General features: G+C 31.9%; 2 protein-coding genes across 4 annotated transcripts in view; both read left to right on the top strand.

Annotated features, from left to right (window-relative positions):
- Nak (Numb-associated kinase) overlaps positions 1-19,614 on the top strand; it is a 39,762-nt gene that overhangs the window by 14,597 nt on the left and 5,551 nt on the right. The window contains exon 8 of the mRNA XM_014234997.3: positions 5,741-8,871. Coding sequence (XP_014090472.2) covers positions 5,741-8,871 — 3,131 coding nt within the window. The remainder of the gene's footprint in view (positions 1-5,740; positions 8,872-19,614) is intronic.
- Bhmt (Betaine-homocysteine S-methyltransferase) lies at positions 11,897-16,172 on the top strand. 3 transcript variants are annotated; one of them, XM_014235003.3, is made up of 6 exons: positions 11,897-12,038; positions 13,873-14,052; positions 14,286-14,650; positions 14,788-14,865; positions 14,931-15,056; positions 15,834-16,172. In XM_014235003.3, exons 2-6 carry the CDS (start codon positions 13,893-13,895, stop codon positions 16,092-16,094), a joined length of 990 nt encoding a protein of 329 aa, XP_014090478.2. In that variant the 5' UTR covers positions 11,897-12,038; positions 13,873-13,892; the 3' UTR covers positions 16,095-16,172. The 3 variants fall into 3 exon arrangements, with proteins under 3 accessions (XP_014090478.2, XP_014087366.2, XP_014087364.2); XM_014231891.3 differs by lacking the exon at positions 11,897-12,038 and adding an exon at positions 13,355-13,547; XM_014231889.3 differs by lacking the exon at positions 11,897-12,038 and adding an exon at positions 13,358-13,735.

Raw genomic sequence — 19,614 nt, 5'->3', positions numbered from 1 at the left:
AATCGTTTAGCGATATTAAATTGACTAATCAAGCTAAAAGCTGCTTACGGCTGATTGCAATATTTTTGGCACAAAGTGCGAAATTCCTCTCCGCTCAAGTTATAGAAACTACAAGTATAGACAAAAAAAAACTTCACAAATTAATGACTTAAGCGAAAATGACAGCAATCAAAACAATAATCAGGCTCAATTTAGGCACTACGCGTGCACTTGAGTTTTTAAATGTTGTATGAGTCAATTCTGAACAAATTACATAATATTTAATGTAACGTTTCTTAAAGCGAAATCGCGTTGTTTGATAATTTTATCAATGAGTATAAATAAACGGTAGCTAGTAGTTCTTACATATTATTCGTACTTGATAATTAGTGTTTTTGTTCAATTATGCAATATATATTTGGTATAAAAAGCCAAAGTGGTATTTACACAAAGCTAACATCAAAATTCTATACTTCAATTGTATAAAATTCGTATTTAAATTAGCACTAATGTTTTGGAAAATCTTAAATTTAGATAAATGTAAATTCAATTAATTTAATGAATCCTCGACAAGATCGACTTTCAGCGTTTACACTTGTTATATGGACAAGCTAGAAGTGGCACTGTTTAAATATTGTCATCCAGTTTATCAATAATGTGCAATTTGAATTTGTAAACTAATAAAAGTATGTATATATTACTTTAAAGAAATAAAATATTTGGTGTTGGTTTTTAGTCTAAATTATTGTATGCTATGTTCTATGCGCCTATTCTAATATGGTATATTTGATTAACTGGGTTTTGGTTTGTAACTATGCGAACGTATGTATCTTATGCTCTCTTCCTTTCAAATTCGTGACTAATTCAATAATAAATACAATAAATATTGAACAAAAAATATTATTATATAATCAACGCATTACATAGTACATATATTTAAGTAGACATGTAAGCATATAATTTACATATCATATCATCATACGCGCATATCTTATTAGAATATGTAGATACATCCGTCATTCGTCGTTATGTATTATGTGTGCTTTCACTTTTAGCTATATTTTTTCTAAAAGGGTGCTTAATTTGTTGTGGAAACTTCAAAATGGTTACTCTGATATGTATGTATTATATAAATTAAAAAAACAAGCAAAAAACAATAATTTGGGTGGAAAGCAAATCTAGACAAGAATATGTTTAAAAATATGGGAAATTCCATTTCTCACCCAAAATTTCGTTCAGAAAATATGAAAAGTAAAACTATGTCTTAAACATAATTGTAATTATTATTATGCATCCGAGTCGAACGTCATTCATATTCAAGTTTTTACTATTCTTTTTGCTTTATAAGCATTCTCGATATAATGTTTGCTTTACTTCAAAGTTTGAGTTGAACTCAAGCTATTTGTTTCGTAGTTTGGTATCATTGCTATATACAATAAAATGAAAACACAGCTGGGCTGTTTTTTTTTTTTTTACTATTTTTCAATTGAAGCGCATTTATATTTTTTCTAATATTTGCTCAAATTTCACCAAATTCATGCTTAAAGTACGTGGGTTTACTCAATTTTTTTTTTAATATTACTGCAATGCTTAATACAGTGTCTAAATGTATTAAAATATTCTAAATTGGAATCGCTCAAAAGTAGCACGCTTCGTATGAATTTCTAAGCTTTAATAACTGTTTATTGCCTATAGGCTTTTATCAATTAAATAGTGAAATTGCAAGTTACAATTAATGGCTTAAGCTCTCCTGCAAGTATAGTTAGTTTGTGTTCTATCTTGATACCAAAAATCTTTATATCGGAAATTTAGTGTGAATATAACCTCACATATTTTTTTGAAAGATTAAAAGATAAAACTTAAAAGTAGCAAACAGATTGGGTTCATATCATGACAGTTACAAATCGTTTGGATATATTTCTTATAAAAACATATAGTAAACCTCTTCTAGTTTAACCAAGCCAAAATAAAACTTTTCTAAAGCATACCCGCATTTTTGCTCGTTATATATTTACAGCGCAAGATTTTTTACATCCTATTTATAAGCTACGTTTCAATTGATTTAGAGCGTTAATTTATTTATTTAAATACTCTTTCTCAAATAACATTTCTCTTTTTAAATCACACGAAATGTCCAATTATCCGATTATAAAGAATTTGCTGTTTTTCTGTTCAAACACACACATACTCAAATCATCCGACCAATTGTGAACAGTGTTCCTTTCATCACACACAATTTGTTAAAATCAAAAAATTTGCTTATAAAAAAGCAACATAATTTTTTTCGATGAAATGTATTATGAAAGTATATAGAAAACTGTACCTTAAAAATGTAAACGAAAGCTAAACTCACCAAATGGAATGTGTATGACTATTTTCATAAACAAAATTATATACATATACATATATAATAATAATTATATACATAAACTAATTGTTGTCGCAGCAAAAAAAAATATATATATATAAATGATTAAAAGATATTAATGATTAAAAAAAAACGAGAGCTTAAAGAAGAGAGTATTAAGAAGTAAACAGATATGCATATGTATATGTACAGAGAAATTAGCAAAGAATGTGATTCACCAATAAAGAACTGTATGAAAATTAATAGGAAAATAAAACCAAACTAATTTAAAACTATTATTAATAAAGTTATTTGAAAAATGTCATTTAAAAGGAGATTTGTGTAGCATTGTAGCCGAGTGTGAGCACTTTCCAACCCCCCATACTTTCGCAAAATCATAAAGCAGCAACCAGCAACAAGTGTAGATTTTAGTGAGTGCTAAAAAAGAATAAAGAAAAGTGTACCGAAACTCCTCAGCTAGGCTAACAAAGCGCATCTTATGCTCATGTATTGCAATATATACAAACTTTTTGTCAGTAAACGTATTAAATGAATGTAATTATATGCATAAATAATTTTATGAACCAATATATATATATATATATATATATTTAAATAAAAACTATATATACATATTATATGAATTATGATTATATGATACTATGAAAATATATATAAACTTATTCAATGACCAAAAATGCAAATTATTCACTTTTAAAAGCAATAACAACAAAACAATGCAACTAGGTGTCGTTCTCACTTATTACCAAATTTGGTTAGAGTTTTACAGTTACAAATATATAAATCACTAAATTCATATACATCAAAGCTTTAGTTAAGTACATATTTTTTAATTATATTACGATTTTCACCAATTTGTGTTTTTTTTATGGTTTACTAATTTATTTTGTATTTTTGCAACACTATGTGCAAAATGGGAGTTAGCTATCTAGGTGGCGCATAAAAACTATCCAATGTGAAATTGATTTGAGGCATATTAACTGTTAAGCATTACGTTTACATATATTTTTTTGTATTTTATGTATATGACGCTTAGTTAAATTTTTCATAACAATGTTAATAGTATTTTTTTTTTAAAGTATTTTTACAACATCTTCGGTTTTGTTTTATTAAATATTATGGTCTATAATTTTCTATAACATATAAATATCCACCAAATTTTCTATATAATCATAGTTATATCAGCAAAATATTTATATGTCACAATTATAGTCCTCTTCCTAGAGTAATAACAGCATTCCATAAACATATTTAAAAAAAATTATTTGCCAAAAATTCAAGGTAATTAAGACACTTTTATACACAAACTTGCTTACTACACACACTATGCGCACATAGGTACATATCCGAATTAAATAATCACAATTCTTAACATATACATACGCACTTACATATGTACATAAACTGGGCGAAATTTTATTAAACATTTTTAAATATTTTGAAAATTGTTTTGTAAAAAGTAAAAAGTACTTAATTTGGTGTCACATCTACATACATTTTGTATATAAAATATAGTTTAATATTAAGTTAATGTAATCTGAATTAAGGCAAACGATAGAAAACACTTTTCGATATATAAAGCTCTCTGCTTAACACTGTAAAAATTCTCTTGGTGTTCTCGTAATTAATACTGTAATAAAAATGTTTTTGTGATAGAGTCGTCTTTTTACACCCCGAACAGGGTGTATTAAATTTGCTACCAAGTTTGTAACACCCAATAGCAAACGTCGGAGACCTTATAAACTATATAAATATATATTAATGATCAGCGTGACAAGCTGAATCGATTTAGTCCTGTCCGTCTGTACCGCTGTCTGTATATAAGCAAATTAGTCCCTCAGTTTTTGAGATACCGATCTGAAATTTTCCACTCTTCCCAAGAAGATGCTAATTTATCGGAACCGCCGATATCGGACACCTATAGTATATAGCTGAAATACAAACTGTACGTTCAAAATTATGTACTTGTATAGAGAAACTTTTTATATGACAAGATATCTGCACGCAATTCGTAATGGATTATTGCCCAAGGCAACACTAAAATATCTGAAGAAATTTTGCAGATCGGACCAATATAGCTGCCATACAAACAGAACGATCAAACTCAAGTGCTTGTATGGAATTTCGTTAATTGTGAAAGGTATTCGTGTTTTATTTTTTGAAAAACATTTGTTCGCCAATGTGTTGTCTTAGGTCGAAGTCATACAACCCTATTTTGTATGTATACTAGCGCGAGTATAGTAGCCGGTCGGGAATCTTGCATCTAATTTTGGGCAATGGTATCAATCATTTCAAACGTATTGCTTAAAAATGTAAAATCGTGCGGTTTGTCTACCTTTTCAAGTAAACTAAGATCAGAGGCGCATAACAAAAGGCTGATATAGTAGCCAGGGCATTAAATGGACAATTATTCACCAGTTGTCTTACATAATACGAGTGTGAGTGAAGCGAAATTTCAAGCAGAGTTGACACGAGCACAAATGGCATTGGTAGATGCTGTTATAGTCATTTGTCTATAATTTTTCTCCTCCTTATTCGCGTTATTGCCCGTCACTTTGTTTTCAGCCTAATGGTATGTTTAATTAAAATGACTACTAATTTTTAAAACAGGAATTAGTATACGAAAGTCGCCATATACAAATATTTTTAATCTATTCACTAGTTACTAACCGTACTTTCAGTAGATATATTAGGTCAAGTAAAAAGTTCGTTCGGTTTTCGGATGCCAACTTCATTATACCCTCTCGTAGGAGGCTGCGTCCCTATTTGGCAAAAAACTCGGAGAGCCAATTTTCACAGGCCTCTCTTGAGGCCAACTTCACACCATTAAGCGCGTTCGCTTTTACTTTTAGCGCGAATAAACACGTTTCAGCGCCGTATAGTATGACATGATGCGACACGTAACACTAGTACTATGGACAATAACGCCATCTCTTAGATAAAAACCGAACTTACTTGACTTAATATAACTAATTTTAAAAGTTTAATTTCCAGCAGTACACACATACATATATAGATAATAGTCTTTAGAAAATATGACTTCTATTTTGATTTTGTGTTGGTTTGCAAAGCATTGTACAGAAAAGTTAACAATATGAAATGGTATTGTATTTTCACAAATAGCGTTAAATTTTCTGCAGAGCGAAGTGTGGAAGTAACGTTCTCTGCAAGCTTTCCTTCAAAATTTTACTCGAAGCTGTCTCAAATATAAATATCGGTTCTTCAACCAAGCAATTGTCACTTACTTAGAGATAAACAATACAAAAAAATAGACTGTAGCCACCATGAAAATAGTATTTAGAGTATGCAAAACGTACTTACATACGCACCACTAAGCTAACTGTACATAGTTCATTTGTTATACTGCATAAAAGAACTTAATCTCATTTTCAGCTAAATTTATCGTCACCGGTGGTCCTTCGGCATCCATGGCTTCGTCTAGTGGCGGCGCGAGTGGCAATATAACGGCGGCATGTGGAACTACATCATCGACTGCTTCGTCTAAATGGTTGCTATCACCCACGCTCGAAGTGTCGAGTGAAGAGAAAACTTCTTTGATAAATAATCTCAAAACCGATTCGGAAGGTGGCGCTGACGGTGCTTTAGGTGATGCACTACATTGTATTGGTGGTGGTGATGGCGATTCTGTGGCCACCTTGGCTGGTGTAGCATTGCCGAGTGGTAATTTTGTCAAACTTCCATTAGAGGATCGTAATAAATATGAGAAATTGCGTAGTAATGATAATCCCACTTCGGATGATTCCGACTCGGAGTATTTTCAAGAAGACTATGGCAATACGACTGGACCCAGCAGCACAAAAGCGATTTTCAAACAAATTGTCACCAACAACATACCAGATACTATACATAAGATACAGCAAGCTGCTTATCACAAAGTCGATAAGACACAGTTAAAAGTGCCTATTGTTAAGAAATTACGTCATTCCACTAAGAAACCGACAACGGCCGCCCAGCAGGCTGCTCAACAAGTGAACGCCGCCTTAGAGCAACATGAACAACAGCAACAGCAAGCGGCTGCAATTGCTGCCGCTGCAGCAGCAGCTTCGGGTGATAAGTCGGATAGCGAAGATTCGATCGGTTCTGCAAGTGATTTGCGTGCCGAAGATGATGACTTTTTCGACGAGAACGATTTGCAAACGCGCAATACAAAACTACGCCGCCCCGTCATGGATATGGACGGTATAAGTGAGAGCGTTAAGACGTGTAGTTCATCGGCTTACCATGCGGAATGTGAAAGTGTCACTACGCACGAAGATGATGTTAGTCGTGTGTTGGTTAAGGTACGTATGCGTAAGAAGGATCGCACTGCGGCCGCTGTGGCAGCAGCTGCTGAAGCGAGCGGCATTACAACGCGCGATGATGAAAGTGAGTTGAGTCCGACATCTAATGATTTTCTCAATAAATTCGGCGATAAACCATTATTGCTCGATGATGAGTTAGATTATGGTTCTGGTGATTCCGATTCAAAAGGTAAGAGTAGCAATGAGACGGAAGAATCGCCGGAAAATGCGCCGTTGCCGAATTTAGCCTCAAACAGCAATAACCAACCGGAGGAGTTGGATGTGTTTGCGATGGCGCCGTTTAAGATGCCCGTGGGTTTACCTTTGAAAAGACGTACTTCCAAAAGTCAACGTTCGCTGCCCAAAGTGCCGGCGCGAAATCCGCCGATGCAATCGCATTCCGTTGAAATTTGGACATCGACGCCAGTAAAAAGTGTCGATAAACGCACCAACTCAGTGGATAATTTTGCTAACTTTCCTTCGGGTCCCTCACCGCAATTGGACGAATTTAATGAACCATTTTTTAATCCATTTGTCGAACCGAAAATTAATCCGAATACAGTAATACCCAAGTCTCATGTACAAAGTTCGTCCAATTTTGGCACTGTCACCGTTATATCGACCGCAACAGAAGCGACCAAAGAACCTACTACTGTAAAGCCAATAGCAGCAACAAATTTTGTTGCGAAATTTCCAGCAACGGAGCGACCGATAATCGAGCCAAAGCTACCAGCTAGCGAAGTGTCTGCACCAGAACAAGATCTCTTTGGCTCCGAACCATTTCCACAGGTAATTCGTAAATGCATAATTGTGAACCCAATAGAAGGTGTCAATGAAAGCGTTACAAGAAATAAAAATAACAATAATATTGTGCAAATAAAACAAGTTCAAACAACGGCACCCAATCCTATGACTCAAACTCAAAACCAACATTCCGGTTTGACAACCATTCCAACGGCTTTTGGCGCACCAACAATTCCACAGCCCAGTGGCCCGGCGCCACAACTTGTTACAATCAACCATTCAATAATTATCAACAAAACACCCGAACCATTGCCGAACTCCTCACTGCAATACCGCAATAATATTAATTCAATTCAATTCAATGCGTCCACAACAGCACCTCCATTGAGTCTAACAACAAGTGGTGGCGCTACTAGCGCCTATATAAAATTGCCTGCAACTATAGCAACGAGCGCAAACAATATTACCACCGCCAAGCATGTTAATATCAGTATTCCCCCGCCTAATGTTGCCGCCATCAATGTACCCGCTCCCAATGTCGCCATGCACAAGCCAATACTCAAAGCGAACGCTCATGCTACCAGCACACACGGTGGCATCGTACTCAATATACCAAGTAGTATGTCCCATTCCGTTTCCTCCGCCACATCTGCCAGTAAAACAGCGCAAACACCTAGTAATACTTCCATCGGTGGCTCGTCCAGCATGATTACGCATTTAAAAATGACCGATCATCAGTCATTGTTTCCAATTGCCGATAATGGTTTTGTACAAATCTCTCAAGATCGTTGTTCGGACTTTGCCACAGACGATGAGGCGGAGCCGGTGGTTCCGCATGGATCGCATGCTGCCGACATGGATGCAATCACACCAGCAACAACAGCATCCACGTCAGCTGCGACAACAACGATCCTCAACAGCGCCCCACTCACCACAACAAAACCAAAAAAGGAAAAATCCCATTTGGGTGTGAGAACACTGCCGGCTAAAATCACACAAAAAGTCAAGGGACACACATACAAAAAAGTTGTCTCCGCAAGCGTACTCGGCTCAACCTCATCACTCACTTCTAGCAGCAAACAGAAACATCAACGTCTACAGAGTCAATCGCAAGACGATGACGACGATGATGATGACGACATCAATGAGGGAAAATATAAAAATCGCTCAACAACAAACATCTCAACCAACAGTTCCACAAAACATTCCAAATCTACAACAAGTGCTGGCGTTGGCAGCAACGCCAAAGGCACAAGTGCCTCAGCCAATGCGGCGATGACCAGTAGCTTCCAATCGAATACAATACAAAATTCAGCGAAAACCGGCTTTAGCAATATGAGTTTCGAAGATTTTCCATCCGATCAAGAGATAGATCGACTCTCTAAAACCATACCATTCGAGGTGGTGCGCAATGAGAAAATGTTGCTGGAAGCCGAAAAGAAATTCGGTTCGTTGAAGCGACGCAATAATCTATTCTCCTAGAAGCGAATTGCCGAAACGAAGCGATCGTTGAAACGCGAATTGAAACAAGTACTACATAAAGTATTGAAAAATTCCAAGGAGTAAATAATGAAGTCAATTAATAGTGAATGTTTATAGTATATCTAAATATCTAGGTGCATATACCTACATATACCTATGTAGTATTAAGTGTAGAGTTATATACATGTGAGATATAGGTGTGAAACGCAAGCATATGTGAATTGCTGAAAGATAATGGATGTGAAAAGTAATATTTACAACATTTTCTAATGAGTAGTAGGCAAAAAGGCGGAAATGAAATGAATTAGGGCATTCATACAATGTCATAAAATATTCGTATTTGAAATTGAATTTTTAATTTAGTATTGATAGTAGTATCAAGTAATAGTAACTCGTATATAAGTTTCGAATATAACGCAACATTCAACATAAAAACTGTTATCACCCGATATGAAAGGGCTATTTTATTCGTCGAACACATATATTTTTTCGAATTTGTATTATTTACTTTGGAAAAATAGTTTTATATGACTAGTACGCGTTCTGTAACGTTTTTATGACATGTTGTGAATCCCCTTAATGATAGCGGAAAACTATAATATTGTTATTAACTTAATATTAGATTTATATATTGAGCGATTACGCATATTTCAAAGCGTTTTTGCTACGAACGGTTTATGTATATTCGAACGAAGTTCAAGAAAATTTAAAAATTAAGTACATGCAAATACATAACTGTTATACAGATATACACATACATACATAGATCCACATATAGTTGCAAACGTTTGAATTTGTTGAAGAGCATTTCATACATACATACATATTCATAAAGGTTTTATAATACACTTTTGTATTTTTTAATTATTATTACCATAATATGTATTACAATTCATTTTATAACTGCAGCATTTTGACTGTTAGAAGTTTTCTAATGTCTCCATAAGAAATATTTATGTATAAATCGAAGAGAGCCAATCGAATATGGCAGCTTTGTTAAAAGCGAAAAAGTGTATTTAAATTTATATTTAAATCAATAATATAATATGTATATTTCACTATTATTTATTAATATTCATTATTTTTATTTACAACTAACAATTTTTCAACTAAGAAGTAATAATAAAAAAACAAGAATATTCACTTTAATAGTTACACATACATATTTAAAACAGGAAAACAGGTGTAACTGTAATTCTAATAGGTTAATATAGGAAAATTAGATAAATATTATTTAAATTATTAATTTGCGCATTTTTAATTTTTTCAAATTCATGAACTAAAACAAAATAAAAATTGTTTGTTTTTTTTGTTAAATGCATAACATTAAAATAAAGTTTGTTTCTCGAAAAAAACGTTTAGATATTTAACTTCAAAATATTTAACTTGTAAATCCTATGCGAATACTAAAGAGTGTAGTAACAAAAAAAAGTATTGCAGACGTTTTTAAACAAATTCGAATTGGGCAGTTGTAGCAATTATACTTAATAACTCCTAAACTAATTACCAAATTTGTATAAATTTTTTAAAATTATGTTTTATTTTTGATTGCTTTTTATTCACTCACCTTTCTTAAATGCATACCAAGTCAACATAGTGAATTGAAATCTAAAAACAAAGATAATATATATTTTAAGGCATCCATAAACACAAGTATGGGTTAGTATTTTTATTTATATTACTATTTGTTAATGGTAATATATGTGGAAAGTTTTCCTATATCAATGCGTTTCGTAAAATAAATAATTTTATTATTTTAGAAAACAAGTATCAGCACATAAACTCGAAAACTTCTCGTTACCTAATCATTTTTAGAGTATTATTAAACAATTGAAGCAGCAATATAGAATATTCTGGCAAATTGCATTAACAAAAAAATTAATTCATCTAATGAATGAGTATATTGAAACATGAATATATACACAAATGAAAAGATACATTCACATATAGAAAAAACTATTGTATTTAAGAGAGCTTTTATATATATTGTATTGTATATCTACACACATACCTATGTATATTGTACATATAATCTCGTTTATGCTATTTACGGTAATTAATTTAAATAAAAATAATTTACGTGCATATAAATTTATTTAAAGAAAGAATAATTTCGTTTTAACAATAAAAAAGAAAGAAAGTAAAAGCAACAAAAAAGCATTTAAAAATTTATTTTTAGTTTTTAGAAGTATGGAAGTGTACACAATATTTGATTCCCATTCTTTGCCGTTATATAATAATTACATATTCCTGTTTTCTTTATTTATATCATATTCAATCTGCTTTACCAAAATTACTTTATATAAATCCTATTAGAATTATGCTTGCAGTGATTTCATTCGCGTATCATAATTGCTGTACGAGTTTTTATATGAAATTGTAAAAAAAATTTAAATAAAAATGAATTTATTATTTTGTGATAAGTTATACATATAAATGGTATGTGTATGTACAATATTATGCTTGCATAAAGCAAAATGAAATGTTATATTTATTTATAAAAATGTAAAAGATTAAACAAAATTAACACACTTTCAAAGAGTTGAAATTCAAGCAACATTGTAGTCAATCGAAAAAGTGCATATATATTTTTCAATTTTGCATTTCTTTACCCATTTTCTCGACATGTATGTATGTATTTATAAAAAATATTTATGAATAAAATTGTATATCGTTAAAACACAAATATATATTTTTAAGCTTGCTATTATAACCACAAAAATAAATACACTTATACATATACATACATATGTGCATATAGATTATTGTTTCCATTATACATACATATGTAGTACTCAATGACCAGCTGCACATTGAAATGTCTTTGTTCTCAACAAATTTATACTTTTCGCTGCGTTGCTATCTATAATTAACAAGTTACATATATATTTATGTTAACACGTGTATTGTAATATATACATAATACACTGCACTCTTATACAATACATAGATGCCTACAATAAATTATGAATAAATGCCAAAACGAAAATTCAACAACTTTACATTAAATTTTACACTAACTGTGGTAGTATGTTCGTTACAGGCAAGCTAATAAGCATATGTGCATTTTCAAAGTTGAGTTTTATTAATGTACTTTGAATCTACATTTTATTTTATTTAACGCGTTCGAGTTAAACTTACAGCTAACAAAATAAAAATAACAGGTAAATGTTTCAAAATTACAAGCATTGGTCATATATTTTGCTTATATTAAACATTTCAAGACAATATTCTCAAGCACCGAATCATCTGTTAAATTCCTAAACTAAATTTAACCACATATCTGAATCAAAGCAAAGGTAAGTGAAAAAAATCTACGCATATACTTTATATTTAATATGATTACAAAATTATAAAAATGCGAAATATGAAATAGTAAAGGGAAAAGGAAAAAAATTATATGTATATTCGGAATTTTTTGCACCATTTTTTAAATACTTAGATTATCCAAATAATTACCGTTAAAGCTGTTTAGGCGCATAAATAGATATACATATATCATACATAGATATTCGATATAGGGTAAGTAAAAAGTTAAATAATTTGAAATTATGTAAGTCTACTCTTTATGAATTAGAAGTTAAATTGAAGTTAAAAAATTATGACATTTTTCTACATAATAAATGAAACATTGAAGTAAGCTTTATGTAGTAATGCACCAAGTTATTTGTTGCAGCATTATCAGGGTTTTCTAGGCCAAGGTTTTTTCATAAGGTACCGTTAGAGTTAAATATAAAAATTATACATACAAACGCAAATGCATAAGTATGTATGTATAAAGAAAGTTCCTCCTTGCAAAACAAAGCTCCTTCTTGCAAAACAATTAATTTAAATATATAAATACATATTTATTATTATTGAGAAGTGCAGAAAACAGAAAGTGGAAAGCAGTCAAAAGGTAACATAACAAAAACAGTGGGTAAAATCAGCTGTTCGAATATTGGCTGCGGCAGTTGTTGCAATTCGTAATTTACACAGTGCAAATTTGTTATTGTTTGTCAATTCTTTATTAATCCGTGTACGTACGATATACACAAACAACACATATGTTTATGTATATATGGGAATAAGTATTTTTTCCAGCAATTGAGAGTAGCTTAAGACGGGATGCCGTTTTTTATTGTAAAAGAAAACAATTTTATTGACTGAAATATTCAAAAATTTATTTATGAAACCTAAATGTAAAACAGCTGATTTTGATATTATGATATATTGACAAATTGTTTATTTATGGTAATTATTTATTTGAAGTTATAAAACGAATTATATTAACTGAGATACAAATATCAACAATAGTATTAATATAAGAAAACAGTTATTTACAATAAAAGAAAATATTACTGGAATACACTAAATTGGCAATTATGTTAATTAAATTAAAAATTAATAAAATATTTTCAACAACAGTAATAATTTACAGACAATTTGACAGTTTTTTACGTTGCCTCTGCTCATTCTGTAAAATGCATATGACGTCATAGTTGGATGTCGTTATCTTGTTTCCGTCATTTTTGGTCGCAATCTTTTGTGTATCATTCTTGAGTCGGTTCCGCAATCTTGTGTTTATCAATCTCGGATTACGACTTGCGTGTGCAAAAATTCTGTAAATTCTTGCAAAGCTTTATGCTTAAACAGAAAGCACACATTCACATATTATAAGTACATAGCCGTGCGTAAGTGCAACTTATCTTCGTTAAAAAGCTATGTAGATCAATATCGCAAATACAATAAGAATAACAAAGGGTGGTGCTTGGTATCATATTGAAATTTATAAATACGCCAATATTCACTGAAAAGCACACATTGTGCTATGTCATAAACCTTTTCATTAACTTGCTCACTCGCGAAAAGAAGGAAACTGGTAAGTGCTTGATTGCATGAACAATGGAAGTAATAATCTTCATTTAAACGACAGTAAAGAGATTCATCCTTACGTTCCATGTTACTTCTAATGACAAATTGTTTTTATATTATTATTTTTTTGTTTTTGTGTAACAGATTACGTTTCATTATTTACGATGTCGCCGGCTTCAAATATTTTGGTGAAATGCGGTGGTTTTGCGACACAACTTGCACGTCATGTACAGGAAAAAATCGATGGACATCCATTATGGGGTGCGCGTTTTGACCAGGAAAATCCAACAGCTGTAGTTCAAACACATTTGGACTTTCTTCAGAGTAAGTTGAAAGTATAACAAAAATATCAAACTCAAAGTCTACAATAATTACTTTCATGCAACCAGGGCAGTCCATGCTAGAAACTTCCACTTCCACGCACAAATTAAAGCAGGATATAAAAGGGCTTTAAAAGGTTTTTTTGAGTACATTGTCAAAGTTTTGTAGGCTGCAGCTTGAACAGCCCTGTTTTGCACATATTTTGCATTTAAATAATTTTTAAATATTCTAAATAGATGGCGCACAAATTATCATATCCAACACCTACCAATCAAGTATTGAAGGTTTCATGGAGCACTTGAAGTTGAGTCGTGAGGAAAGCATACAATTAATGCGCAAAAGTGTACAACTAACTAAAGAGGCAAAATATAAATATCAGGAAATAGTGGAGAAAACTAAGGGTACTCCAGAGCCTGGTTTACCACTAATAATGGCTTCTATTGGCCCATATGGTGCACACTTACATGATGGTTCTGAATATAAAGGCAGTTATTCGAAACGCGTTTCCAGGGAAGATATTCAAAATTGGCATCGACCTAGGATTGATGCCTGCCTGGCAGAGGGCGTCGACGGCTTGGCTGTGGAAACAATACCTTGTCAGGTATATGAGAACTTTAAGTATTTGTTTTTTTGTTTTTTTTTTTCTAAAATATTCAGTTTTATTTATAATCTGTCTTCTAATTATAACAATATGGTTTTAATGTAAATAATTTTAGTATTCTAACGTTATTTTATTAGATGGAAGCTGAAGCTGTTGTTGATATGTTGTTACAAGATTATCCTGATGTGAAGTTCTGGGTTTCCTTTCAATGCAAGGTAATTAACGAAATTAAGTGGATTGGATGGAATGGATTAAACTTCAAAAATTTTTTGTATTTCAGGATGATGAAAGTTTGGCTCATGGTGAACACTTTTCTAATGCTGCTTATTCAATATGGAACAAAGTGAAGGAAGCAAATGCTGTTGACCGGTTAATTGCTGTTGGTGTAAATTGTCTAAATCCAAAGGTATTAAACATTTTTTCAACACCCAGAAGGAAATGTCGGAAACCCTATAAAATATATATACAAGTATGAATTATTAGCGTGACCAACTGAGTCGATTTAGTAATAACGAAATAGTACCTCAGTTTTTGAGATATCGATCGGAAATTTCACATACATTCTTTTTTCCACAAGAAGTTGCTCATTTGTCGGAACTGTCGATATCGGACCACTACAGCATATAGCTGCCATACGAACTTACCGATCAAAATCAACGTCTTGTATGGGCAAGATAATGGTACAATCTCCGAACAAATTGTTAATATCGGACTACTAAAATCAAGTTCTTGTATGGAAATTTTTTTAATTTGTCAGAATATCGGTAACTTTACAATATCCGAACAAATTATTCAGATCGAACCACTATCGCATTTAGCTGTCATACAAACAAATTAATCAAAATCAAGTTCTTGTATGGAAAAGGTTTTTTTTTGACAAAATATCTTTTCGAAATTTGGCATAGATAATTGCCCAAGATAACTGTACAATTTTAGACCAAATTGCTTAGATCGGACCACTATAGCATATATGTATGTATGTAGCTGCCATACAAACTGACCGATCAAATCAAGTTCTTGAATGGAAACTTTTTTATTTGTGAAAGGTATTTTAGCTTCGGTACAAGCTAAGTTAATGTTTTATCTTGTTTAAATTTTTTTTGATAATAATGCGTATAGGAGTTTGAAATCCTCAATACAAAAGCCATAATTGAAATAATTTGAAATACTACTTTTCTTTCAGTTCGTTAAGCCACTCTTTAAATCTCTGCATACACTAGTTGGTACCGAATCTATACCTCTTATTGTATACAGCAACCGTGGAGAAATCTATGATGAAAAGCTAGAAAAATGGACTGGTCGCGATGAATGCATACCACTGGACTCATATGTACCTGAGTGGCTTGAGCTTGGCGCACGAATTATTGGCGGTTGTTGTCGCGTTTATCCCGAAGATATATTACGTATCAGGAAATTGATTGATAATATGGAAAATAATATCTGAGAGTTGCACTGAACTTATTTATTAGTTGTTAAGTTTGATGATTATATGATAAATTCAATAAAAATTTGACACACCATATTTGTAAAGTTGTTTATAAAAAAAGCGTCTAACCGTAAGTGCAGTAACCTATGCGAATAGTGCACCTGAAGTACCTATATGCCACCAGCGAAAGCAGCTTGAGCAAAGGTTACTGTTATCTCACTTAGTTGCTGATTAGAGTGCTTTTTGCTTTAGGTTTTTTTTAAATTTAATTTAGCAAAGTTACTGAATATTGTATTTTTATTTAATTTTATTCCTTTGATAATCACATATGTATTTCGTTTATTTATTATACGTGTTTACGTCTGGCAGTTTTTGTACTTTTGTCCATGTGGTACCATGTGTCGTTATCAAAGCTAAAAGTATATATAGATTTTTAACACAGTTGTACATACAACTAAGCTTGTCTGGGGAATTATATAAAATCAATCTTAAAATATTGCATCAGATTTAAGTTTGTTTATAAATCAGGGAAAAACAATAAAACCTTTGGTTTCAACCGTCAAGTTTTTTATAAAAAAAATTATGAAAATTTATGCAAAACAAAATAAGATAGAGTTTATTTAAAATTTCTGACGGAAAATTGAGGAGTCGTGTTCATTAAGCAGTTAAGAATTATGTATATGTATAAAGAATTGTAAAACAGTAACGTTCTTTGAAATTTAAAACTAATGTTTAGAAGACTTGAATTAATTAGTAGGTTCGTATTGAAATTACTAGACTGTTGAGCGTTATTTGCTTCAATTTTTCAAGTTATTTAAATGTAATCTGGGAAATCACTTACTAACCATCAACTTATAAGAATGTTCGCCATCAAAAAGTATGAAAGTCATTATTTGAAAAATTCTTAAAGAATTTAAAGCATCTATTTTTGTTAAGATCACCTTTGGTAAATTATTCAATTGGAAATATTCGTTAAATAAAAACCAAGTATTTATATTTTTCTTAGAGATGTTGAATGAATGCAATCTCGAAAAGTACTGCAGACAGGTACCTGTATACTACAAGTATAATAAAGGATGGTAGTTATAGATAATGAACAAAAAGGAGGACCAACATATCATAACACAGTTTGTTTGGTATACGATTGCCTACCGGCTACTTTACTCCCGCTAGTATACATACGCAATAGGTGTGTTATTTTTAAATTTATAAAAATTTATTAAGACCCTTTAACCTTACAGATTTTCTTAAGGCTTAGTTGAAGTGAAACTACAATAAATAAGCACATTTACTTTCCGGTAACTTGATAACTAAAACTGATTTGAATGCTCTTAAACTTCACCTAGGCCCCAAATAAAAAACATGATATATAATATATGTATGCACTTACATCGTCTCTGTTTTCTTTAATTGAATGTAAAATTTTCAGGTCTGCTCGAGCCAAGCTCGTCCTTATATGTTTACATTTATTTTTATACCCTGAACAGGGTATATTAAGTTTGCCACGATGTTTGTAATACCCAAAAGAAAACGTCGGAGACCCTATAAAATATGTATATAAATGATCAGCATGGCGAGCTGAGTTGATTTATATACGCGAACTAGTCTCTCATCTGAAATTTTGCGCACGTGCCTTACTCCCCAAGAAGCTGCTCATTTGTGGGACTACTATAGCATAGGTATAACTAACCGCTCAAAATCATGTCCTTGTATGGAAAAGTTTTTATTTAACGAGATGTCTTAACGAAATTCGGCATGGACTATTATTTTACCGCTAAAAATAAATTTCCTGTTTGAAACCTTTGTATTTGTGATGGGTATTATAGCTTAATTTTTTCTTGTTTCAATACATTTCAATTCGAAAAAGAATACTTTAACTATGTTTTTAAGTAATTTTACATGTTATTTTTATATCGGTATAGTACTATGCAAACGATAATGTGCTGTCTGTTTTGAATTAATTCATTGAAAACAAAATGCTTGCATATTAAATAGGCAGCAACAAAAGTCATTTATTAAATTCTCCAGATCTGTATTTCTTTATGTACATATTTATATACATATTTACTAGTGTATGAATGTACATATTGATATGAGTGATTATATTTTATTATGCGTATTTATATAAACCCATTGGTGAATAATGTAATGGCTAAGCAAATAAAGACCCATATTCGAAATAGAGTTATATGTATATTAGGGGAGTTACTCCTTAACCTAAATAACAGTTGAAGAGTAATCTCAATAAACTATACACAAAAAACTACAAGCAGTTTTTCAAGTTATAGTATACATATGTAGTACCAGTTGGTGCTGGCATTTACTGGATACGTCCAAAATGCAACTAGTTGTAAAGTAGTCTGCTTGGCAGCCGATTTGACATGTCATAAGTATGGCGGAAAGCTGCGGAAAGTGTTTGTGCAAAGAACTGCTTATCAGTTTTAGTAACAAACAATAATAATCTCTATGCCAGCAGTCAGCCGGTTCAATGATAATTGAAATTAATTTATGTACTTATACATGTATACACAATACACGCGTATATGCGCATGTTTTTACAATATGTAGTATGTATAAGTACGGACGTAAACAAGAAAATAAAATAAAAATAAAAATACGTTTGCACGTAAACGACGCCTTATCAATACTCATTGATATGAACAAAGTGAATACATGTTTATACAAGTAAATACATTAAAGGCCACATTGTTTTTATATGTATATGATTATATACCATGCAAGAATACTCCCTGTCAGAAGCTGCTGATGGGATCACTCACCAATACGTTCGCATTTGTTAGATCAACCTTGACTTGTGGTTCAGCTGACCATAAGTACGTCTTCTAATACTAACCAAAGCTTTACATAGGAAACTCATAGAAGCTGCTTGTAGGACACTCTTGCGATTTGATTGCTAAATTCAGAATCACCGGAGTTTTGGGTAGTCTACTTTCTTACGAACACAAGTATTTGAGTGGCACAAGCTTTCAGTCGAAACTGTCCAACAATTTAGCGAATGGCTCTTTTCCAAAAAGCTACTTCAAAGGACGCTTCAAAATCAAGGAGATGCTCATTGTTTTCTTTAATTACTGAACACGAAAGAATCATCGCTCAGCCAGATTAAACTCCCTGTGAATTTTGACTGTTCTCATAACTGCAAGATTCGCTTTGGGTAGCGCGTCAAGTGTCATACGCAGAAATACAATAAATTTTTTCGGCACTGACTATCAAAAAAATGGTCAAATGATTGGCATTATTCTTGCAGGGTACAATGTACATACTTGTATATATATATATATATATATATATATATATGTAGTAATATATAGCCTATCGGCTACAACTCACTGCCAGATGTACACCATATTCGACTAGACTCTATATGATACATGTAGAGCGACGAACGCGCACAATAACAGACGCTGGCGTTATAAAATCCTTGTGATATATGCAAATCGAAATAGATGTACGCGAACCGCACATCTGTTTAGACGTGTGATCATTTTTTTGAAATTGAAAATATATGAACAAACGCTGA

The sequence above is a fragment of the Bactrocera oleae genome, chromosome 3 (assembly GCF_042242935.1).
Source record: "Bactrocera oleae isolate idBacOlea1 chromosome 3, idBacOlea1, whole genome shotgun sequence".
Lineage (NCBI taxonomy): Eukaryota > Metazoa > Arthropoda > Insecta > Diptera > Tephritidae > Bactrocera > Bactrocera oleae.
The sequence above is the reverse complement of the archived record's forward strand: the minus strand, read 5'-3'. Positions and strand labels throughout refer to the sequence as shown.